The 10,079-nt window shown below is 37.3% G+C and overlaps 1 protein-coding gene across 1 annotated transcript; it reads right to left on the bottom strand.

Annotated features, from left to right (window-relative positions):
- Positions 1-5,230: 5,230 nt before the first annotated feature.
- LOC110783096 (F-box protein At3g07870-like) lies at positions 5,231-6,744 on the bottom strand. Its single transcript, XM_021987392.2, has one exon. The coding sequence runs from the start codon at positions 6,612-6,614 to the stop codon at positions 5,439-5,441; it is 1,176 nt and encodes a 391-aa protein (XP_021843084.1). The 5' UTR covers positions 6,615-6,744; the 3' UTR covers positions 5,231-5,438.
- Positions 6,745-10,079: the final 3,335 nt, after the last annotated feature.

The raw sequence follows: 10,079 nt of genomic DNA, 5'->3' as shown, positions 1-10,079 counted from the left end.
CAAATACGGAATATTTGGATATGATCTGTGAGTACTCGACCATGTGTCACAGTAATTTATTTATAACAAAATACATACATATTTGACCAAAATGATGTGTCGACTGTCAAGGGTAGACCTGGTAAACTGATCGTTTGGATCCGTTTTAAATCGGGTTATTTCAGGGAACTCCTACCACATCGGACCGGTACATGTTTGGGTCGGGTCCATTCGAGTCTCCGGTATACTTCGGTTTATGCATTGGTCGGATCGGATTGGGTCAATTTCAGTTCGGGTCATATCAGACCAGTTCACATCGGATCGGATTTTTACCGGCTTAGATGATTTTTTGGGGTTAGATTAGGCCGTGATATAGTGAAATAACTAATATTTGGGATCGGACGATTAAGGTCACAATTATTTTGGTTTGGGTTTGTTCGGTTCGGATCAATCCGAGTATTGAGTTATATGGGGTCAAGTCCACTTTCGGGTCGATTTCGGTTTTGGTTCGAATCATTTTTCGGGTTTCAGATGAACTCTGGTTCGTTGTTTAGGGTCAAAATCTTGTATCCAATCGTGTCAATTAAATCGGGTAATCAGACCAGGGGCATTTTTCCGGGTCTAGTCAGGGGTCTCTATATACACGGATAATGCCGAGCTTCCTACATGGGTACTTAAATTAAAATTAAAATAAAGAGTGCGTGTAACATTAACAACATTAAACAATGACTAAATTCTACTAAAAGGATAATCGACAACGTTTAAACAGCAGCCAGCAACCTCAATTCTCCACATAAAAGTCATTTACAGTGACAGAAGATGACACAAAAGTTCATCATTAACATAATAAATTAATAATACTATCTTAAATCTGGATTAAGAAGCTAAGAAAGCCAACCGAAAGGCGAACGAGCATAATCTAAACAGTAATTAACAAAATATTTAATCTAATAAAGCATAATCATCAAGTATTTTACACAATTTTGTCGTCCTTTCTCCACCAAATCTCCAACCATTCTCATTAGGATTCCACTTTAGCATTTTAGAATAAATTCCCTTAAATAGCACTCAAAATTCCTTACTAAGCTCCCCTTAATACAGTTTTCTGGCTCATAATTGTTAATTTGGCTCTTGCTAACACTAAAAAGACAATATAAAAAATTTAACAAAAAATTTAGAAGAAAATCAGGATTTCTGTATAAGATTAGTACAAGATACTCATGAAACACGAGGGTATTTGTTCGCGCCCGCCTAACAGTCATCCGTCTTATCTCAAAATCAATGAATAAATCAAGCTTCATCAGCAAGATCACATAAATAATCCCCTTGTGCAAAGAGTGCAGATATAAAAAATTAATACAGACTTCATCTTATTAAGAACCTGTCAATTCTGTTGACTGTGTCTGTCTTCTGTTGGCTAAACTAGTAAAACTCAGGTCACTTTCAGTCGGCTAAACATTTCACACTTAATTATTCGGGTTATTATTAGTTTCGGGTTAGGATTCTGTTCAAGATTTTAAATTTGTCAGACGGATTGTGATTGTGTGTATTGGCCGGGTAAAGTTATGACAGTTCAACCTATCTGAAGTCACTGTAAATTAGTGATTTGGTAGACCTGATCAAAATGCGGGTCGGGCTGGGTTCGGGTCGAGTCAAAGCTTAAAACAGCCCGTGTGTCGAGTCGGTTTTTCATGCCCAACTTCGCTATTTCGGGTCTAAAACATCTGCCCAATCCTGCCAAATTTCAGGCCGGCGGGCCGGGCTCATGTTGATCAATCTATGATTTGGGTAAAACTATGACAGTTCAACCTATCTGAAGTCACTGTAAATTGGGTAAAGTTATGACAGTTCAACCTGTCTGAAGTGACTGTAATTTATTGATTTGGGTAATATTATGACAGTTCAAACTATCTGAAGTCACTGTAAATCAGTGATTCTTTTTCTTCCTAATATAGTACTCCGACTATAATTGATCCTAAGAACAAAATCTGACATTCTGACCCCTCTGAAATTCTGACCCTTTCAGGCTGGAATTTCCAGTGACATGATAATTGATGAGACAGATAACTTTATGCAAGTTATGGCTAACTGTAGGACCAGATGAATCAGCCATCACTACCTCCTTCCTACCAACCCAACAAATAGAAAGAGTAAGAACTCATGGAGCTTTTCAAAGGACATTTTAGTATAACCTCCTCAAATTCGGCTCTAGAAGGAATTATGTTCGTCTGTTTGCCTATTATCGAGTCTCTGAAGGGATAAAGCCTTAAGTAAGGCATTAGTCTCTTCTGCTAAACATGGAGATAAAACTTGTTAACTGATGTAAGAATTCTGTCACAGAGAGTTTTGGATAGACTAATAATGGAAGGTGGTTGTTAAGATCTGAAATCAAAATATTTAATTCCGGGAAAATAAACAGCGCTCCAAACGCAGTGGTTCACACTTCACAGGCATTATTTTCTACCTAACTGAATTTTCAAACAGACATCTGAATCATGTGCTTATGTACGCTGCTATCAACATATACACACACACACAAACTCACACACACGCGCACGCACACACACAGGCACACACACTGTCAGACAAATAGTTTTTGATACAGAAAAATACTCTGTGACAGAGTTTTTGATACAGACAGAATAATGAAAGGTGGTTGTTAAGATCTGAAATCAAAATATTTGGTCCGAGAAAATAAACAGCGATTCAAACACAGTGCTTCACAGGCATTATTTTCTATACCTAGCTGAATTTTCTAACATACATCTGAATCATGTGCTTGTGTATACAGCTGTCAGACACACACACACACTGTAAGACCTGTGGACTGTCATCGAAGCAACTTATTGATCATAATGCCATTCATACAAGAACTAGTTCAGAATTGTAACAAAAGGAGTGCCAATTTCCACTGTTGGAATCTTAAATATGATAAACAGAGTAACAATGAGGTTAATTGCACTATTGCAGTGTAATCTCTAGTAAAGCTCTATGATAAACTAGTGATAACAAAAGGAGGTTAATCACAAAATTCTCACAAACAGAGCAGCATGTATGACTGACTGACTGACTGACTGTAGGTTACGAATAAATATAAGATATCTGAAATAGTGAAATAGTGAAATGTAGATACCAACTAAAAGTCACCAATAGTACTTATAGCCATGGAATTCTATGAAAAAGGTCCTTACAGTTATGACTTACCTTTCAGGCTTTCAGAGTGCTTTTTGCCAAGACTACTGCTACAGAGCAGGTATCATAGGACCCACATAATTTACAAGGGAAAAAATCATTACTTCATACTTAAATCTTCTTAATAAAATGAATCGCATTAGCCAGGTGGCACGGTGAGTGGATGAACCATTTTGGATCTTCTAGCAAGTAGGAACTCACAAGGGGAATAACAAAGTATGCTGGCTGCTGGAAGGAGCTCATTGCTGGGAAATATAAGGAAAGTCTTCCATGTTCTATAAACAATGACTTTCAGGGTCTAATAAGTGCGAGTTACACAAATACTACTTTTAAACAGGGATTTTGTAAAGGGGACATTGGGTCAGTATCATCTGGTGGCTCTAGGAAAGTAGGAAATCCTTGAGTGAAGCCGCGTGGCCTTTAGAACGAGTCATGGATGATTTTAGGCTCTGTAAAATCTCTGAAGTCTGATCCCAGCATCCCCTGTACCAATTTAAGACTCTCGGCAACCAGAAGCTCATTGGTGGTTCAGGAGGCTTGCATCCAAATTTTACACCAGCCTCACCTTTAAAAGGACTTTATTTTACAATGAAAGTTTATTTTTTATTACCAAGTAAGCATAATATACACCTAGCAACAGCTAAAACCACCAGACCTCCAAATACAACCAAAAGTTGTCCAAAACCATCAACGAGTAATTCTGTACCTTCTAGGACGGACTTGAACTACAACCTTACTTGAACAGGATCTGTTCTATAGTATTTGTACCTCTGTATTCTTGAGTTCTAAAGGAAGGACTTGAACTACTCAAACAACATCTTCAGCAACCCCATTTACAGCAAACTAGAAAAAGCTAATTCAGCAGCAGCAGATTCTGAGAATTAGTAGATTTAAAGGCTACTCCGAAGTCCGAACCTAATATCATGCACCAGGCCAAAAGGGATTTAAAAGGATTTCAATACCATAATACAGAGTATCTATTACCTCAGATGAACATCACACCAGGGCTGGTCAGAGGTCAGGTTTATTTAGCCTCACAATTGTCACAAATACAATTGCAAACAAACTCTAGTAGCATTTTAAATGGGCCCTATCAGGGTCAGTTTTAGGGGTTGGTTATGTAGGGCTGCAGCTTGCAGTAGCCTATAGCAATACGTAATCTTAAAAATCCAAAAAGGACCCAAGGATGATTGATGATTCCCTAAAATTTCAATACAGATTTCCACAAACTACTGGAAAGCATCTAACTTAGCACAATCTTTGTATGTGTCACATATTTTGGTAATCTAAACACCCACAAACCAAGTGGACTTGGGAGACTCTTGGCACAAATAAATACGCTTGATCCTCCAGGGAAAACTTACCTCCCTAACAGATACAGACAGAGGGCATGCTTGGATTGGGTGTAATGGATTATTGGGGTAATAAAAGTCAAACCACCTTAATAAAAGCACAATGAAGGTGAATTGAGGTGGTTGCAAGGAGGATGGTGTGCTGGTATTGTAATGAGAAGTTGTGGTAGTGGTGGTGTTGTGAGGAGAAGGGAGGAAGGGGAAGTTATTACCCCAAAATTAGGGTAATAATCACCCTAGTGGGATGGTGGGTAACTATTCCCCCATAATGAGGGTATTTGTTCCCCCTTTCCTTTTATTTTCTTCTTGCTTGTTCTCTTTGCCACCACTTCATCCCCTCATCATCACCTTCCATCACCTTATTTTTTGTAGTTTGACTTTCATTAACCCTTTAATTCATTACCCTCAATCCAAGCATGCCCTGAGTAGAAGGAACATGTGTCTGAAAGTAACTAATGATCTTAACCCACGAACAAATTCACAGGAAATACATGGCAAACCAACTGTAAAGGAATACATAAGATTTGCAGTATCCAGATCAATTCAAAGTGAAAACATGTATTGCCCGAACCAAGACAATAGCATCAAGAGCACTCTGAAAATGGACTGATAACAGTATGCAACAGCTGCAGGATGTGCGAAACAAACATGGAACTCAAAAAAACTTTAAAACACAGAAGTCAGACATGGAGTAACGGAAAAGAGCATGTGAAAAATCCAACCTTGATGTAGAACTAAACAATCATACATACATATTTGATTACTACTTACAACGCGATTCAGGAGGTAAATGTTAAATGCACCAACTCGATGAAATCTATACAAAAAGAAATTCACTGATAAATGACAAATGTACCGTTCCAATGGCGATCACTTCACTTGTCCTTGGTCTCATTTTCAGCAATTCAGGAACATTCAAAGGAAAGGAGAAACAGGACTCTGAATGTAACTCACTACTTCAATATCACCCAAATCTTTCACTAACGAGATTAACTGTCGCGGACCTTGATCTGGATGACCAAGCAAAAGACTTCCATTGTTTGTATGAACCAAAACTTTCCCGTTCTCTAAGCATCCATAGAAGTTATCCAAACCTGGAATCAAGTCAATTTTGAAAAGTTTCGTCCAAGATTCCCACACCCCATATTGCATCAACATCCACATTTCCGCCCCTCCATAAACATCTTGAGCCCAAGCACACAAACACCCACCCATCTCAGTCACCTTGAAATCCAATAAATGATCATCATTACCCCAAAACACCCTCGGCATCATCACTTCCTTGAAGCTCTCATCAACCAAATTAAACCCACAAATACTCTTAGCATTCGATCTTCGAACTTGGGTTTTATCCCAATGCAATGTCTCATTGACCAATACTCCTCTACCACCCAAGAAAATCGAAAACTCATCTTCACCAAACTCCCCAATTTTCCTCCAATCATTAGACTTCAGTGAATAAACATACACAAAATTCTCACTAGTCCTCCTCTGAAGACCACCAACAAACAACATATAATCATCTTTAGAAGAAACAAACCCAAACCCACAAATCAGTCTCCCTTGATAATTCCCCAAAGGATCAGACACACAGAGAACCCGACCCGTTACCGGATTATAAAAACGAAAGTTATAACCAAACTTACTAAACGCAGTCCCACGCCCAAAACAAATCAACCCATTACATGAACCAATCAAGAAAGTATTCACGCAATTATCACTAAAATGGAGAATTTTAGTCTTAATTAAACCCTTTTGACCATAGTTATCATCTGTGAGTCTATCATATGCAGAATAATTAAGAATGTAAAAGTCATATGCAGATTTAATGAACACAGATTTAGTGGGCACAAAAGGGTTTGAATTTGTGCAATTGAGATGGGATTTGATGAAATTTGGGGATGATAATATAAAATTCCATGTTTTTGACACGGATTTGAAGCAGTTTAAGGAATTTACCGGTAATCTTGGAAGGATTTCAGAAAAGATGAGTTCTTCAGGAAGCTCACCAGGAATTATTGAAGGGTTTTGGGGTAATTGAACGTTTTTCTTCAACTTCCGCTTCTTCCTGTATCTGATTGATCTGATCATCTCAGAGTGGTGGGTATTGGTTGTTTGTAAGGCCAACCGGAGGTTTCGCCGCCGGCAACAAGAGAAAATTTAGAGTTTGACCTTCCTTTTATAGTGTTGCATCTTCATTGCTGTGCCTTTGACTTTTCTTTGTTTGTTTTTTTTTTTTTGAAGGATGACTTTTCGCAATTTAGAAGTTGGACCATGGTGCACATAGAGCTACGTGCACCAAAAGAACACAGTATATAATTGAAAGAACATCTGGTTACGAGAAAAGAACATGAGTATTTTTTTTTTTTAGGTTTTAATAAATAGTAAAATAATAAATTATTTTTATAATAAAAAAGTGAAATATTTTATCGCATGTTCTTTTGCCGTAGTGTCGTGTTCTTTTACTTATGCACACATGTTCTTTTGGTGCACGTAGCTCTATGTACACCACGGTCCATAGTCCACGAATTGATGACTTTTCTTTGCTTTTTTGCTTGTGTGACGTGTGTTCCTCAATCTTTGACGTTGCCGTTTTCTATTCACTTTCTTTTAGGCAGTATTCTTTTAAATACTCCCTCCGTCCCGGAAAACTCGACCCGGTTTGACCGGCACAGAGTTTAAGGGACTTGAATTGACTTATTTAATTTAATAGGTAGTAGTTGATAGTGGAATATTATTTTAATGTAGTTAGTGGAAAATGTGTAAAGGGGTGGGGTTGGAGAGAGTAGGGGTTGAATTTTTAATTATTTTTTGTATGGAGTAGGGGGTAGTTGGGTTAATAGGGATGGAGTGAGAAATAATATAATATTGTTAGAATATTTCCATTTTTAGAAACAGGTCAAGTATTAAGGGACGGCCCGATAAGGAAAACAGGTCAAGTATTCCGGGACGGAGGGAATATGAACTTAATTCAATAAATAATAAATAATAAATACTCCTATCTAATCTATAAGGTTTTCTATGTCACGGTACAATAGATCTTGACAATTACTTATTGCAAAGCAATTTTTGTAACAAATTTAAGAGAAATAGGATTAATTGCAAATGACCTCAACTATAAATATCCAATTTTAATACAACATGAAATCTGAGGAGAAAATGAAAAGAACATTTCACAAGTTCATTTCTTAGTCATTAGCTACTAGAAACAACAATTTTTCATATATTGACAAAATAGACTTTTTGAAAAAACATACTTTCTCTGTTCCGGAAATATCGCACCATGGTTGACTTTTACTCCTCTAACCATTACTTTGACTCTTAATATCTCAAATCGTGTGCAAGTAAAAATTATAAAAAAATTAATAATTAAAAAATATATATCGATACGAATCTAACATGACCCCACATGACTATAATTTTCTTACGTACGAAACACAAAAAATGGTCAAAGCCGTAGTATGAATAGTGTACAAAACAAATGGTGTGATATTTCCGGAACGGAGGAAGTATAAATGATGATTATTTGAAATAGATCTATGTTTTGACCAGAATAAGATAAAAAATGTTAAGAAAAAACTTCACTCATAATACAAAAGATTAAAAAAAAAATTATGATCGAAAAATCTTTTATCCATGTAAAGTATAGAGAAAATGAGGTAAGAATGTTTGTTTAAAGTATATGCAGAATAAACCGTGGATACTTAACTGAGTTGAACAATCCAGTCATAAATTTCAAAGAGAAGTTCAACTTCTACTAACAACACTCGGGGTTTAGGGGCACTCGAAAATAATGGTAGACCATAAAGATGATTCTCACTATTTATGTTGGTGTATTTCTAAAGCTTAAAGAACTAGAGAGTTAAGTTCTTGTGTAAAGGCACTTGAAAGAAAATGAGGACCATGTGTAATAGTTTTTCAAGGGGTATTTAAAAAAGCGAAGAGAGGTATAGAATACCATTGAAATGTTATGACCTAAGCCCTTTTCAACATTTAAAGTGAAAAACTTTATGGAGCAAATGAAGTAATTTATAGAAATTTATTTTTATCATTATCTAAACCGTGGACAAGGATTTCAACCCCGTTTTATATGTGAAATGGGTAGAAATGTTACATAGAAAAAGAAATGAGAAGAAAAATATGTTATATATTTAATACTGTATAATGTCATTTTTTTCTAACTTTTATTTGTGTACATAATATTTTATTTTAGTTTAAAACTCAAAGTTGGTTTTAGTAAATACAGAGTAAATAATAAATAATAAATACTAATAAATATAGATAATAAACAATGGAGTAAACAACAGATAATAATAATTAATAGTAAATATTAATAGTTATTAATAAATAATAATAAATTATCAATAATAAATAATAAATTATAGTAATTAATAACTAAAAAATTATTATTAAATAACAGTAAATGATAAGTTATATATAAATAATACAAAGTAATAAAAATAAAATACAACAACAATAATAATAATAATAATAATAATAATAATAATAAAAATGAAAAAACCCGAAATCCTCTCGATTTGGGCGAACTAGGGCAGACGGCCACGGTGTGCTGAAGGAGTCCCGGCACCGGCCAACCTGCGTTAAGTCTACGGCCAACCTCCGGTAAAGGTTTCGCCGGCGTCGCGACATCTGTTGCTCGAGCAGGGGTGTGAAATAGGTGGTTTTCTGGTGTTGCGTGGGCTGGGGTTTGTTTTGCGGCGGTTCGGTGGTGACGGGGTGTTGTTACGGCGGTAAGGTTGTGACGGGGTATTTTGGTGGTGTTGTGGCTGTGTGAAGACGGTGTTGTTGCGGCGGTGGTGGTTATTTGGGAGTTGTATGCGGTTTTGTTGAAGGCGGGAGTTGTATGTGGTTTGTTTGAGGGGCTGCGCCAGCGGTGGTGTTCGAGTTTGTTTGAGGGGTTGCGCCGGCGGTTGTGTTGCTGGTGAGCCGTAAGGGGGTGGTTGTTGGTGTTCGTTGGTGTTGAGTGTGTGCACCGTGGCTGTTCTCTTGGTGCTGCATTATCTCGTGGGTACTTTTCCATATTTAATGGTGCATTGACTTTCTATTCCAACTTTGTGGGGGTTCATTTTGTCTACTCCAGCATTGTGGGGGTTCTTTGGTTCTACTCCAGCATTGTAGTGGGTACGTTGGAGTTACTTTTTGGTTGAAGTGTGCTTGGTAGTGGGTACGTTGGAGTTACTTTTTGGTTGAAGTGCTTTGATATGGCTACTTCCGTGGAGAAGTTTCATTGCCCTTTTGTGGGTCTTAGCGGGTGCCATGATGGAGGTGGGCGTGGTCTGGTGAGGAGTTCTCTGATCACTCACTTACGAGATCGTCATTGTTGCACTGGAGTGCGGGATGTAACCCGTCAGTCCCTTACTACCAATTTGCAGGTTTTTACTTCGGCTGAGGTTACCTTTCGTCGTATGGGAATTTGGTTATGTGGAGATTGTTTCAAGACGCATACTCATCGTATTAGGTGTCGGCATGGCAGTGGTTCTAGTACGGTTTTTGTGGACCCACCTGATTCTGGGGATGGTACTATTCGTTTTACTC

This window comes from Spinacia oleracea, chromosome 3, assembly GCF_020520425.1.
Source record: "Spinacia oleracea cultivar Varoflay chromosome 3, BTI_SOV_V1, whole genome shotgun sequence".
NCBI classification, from domain to species: domain Eukaryota; kingdom Viridiplantae; phylum Streptophyta; class Magnoliopsida; order Caryophyllales; family Amaranthaceae; genus Spinacia; species Spinacia oleracea.
The sequence above is the reverse complement of the archived record's forward strand: the minus strand, read 5'-3'. Positions and strand labels throughout refer to the sequence as shown.

Excerpts from the sequence above, each read along its gene's own strand:
- LOC110783096 (XM_021987392.2), bottom strand. The coding sequence starts at position 6,614 with ATGATCAGATCAATCAGATACAGGAAGAAGCGGAAGTTGAAGAAAAAC.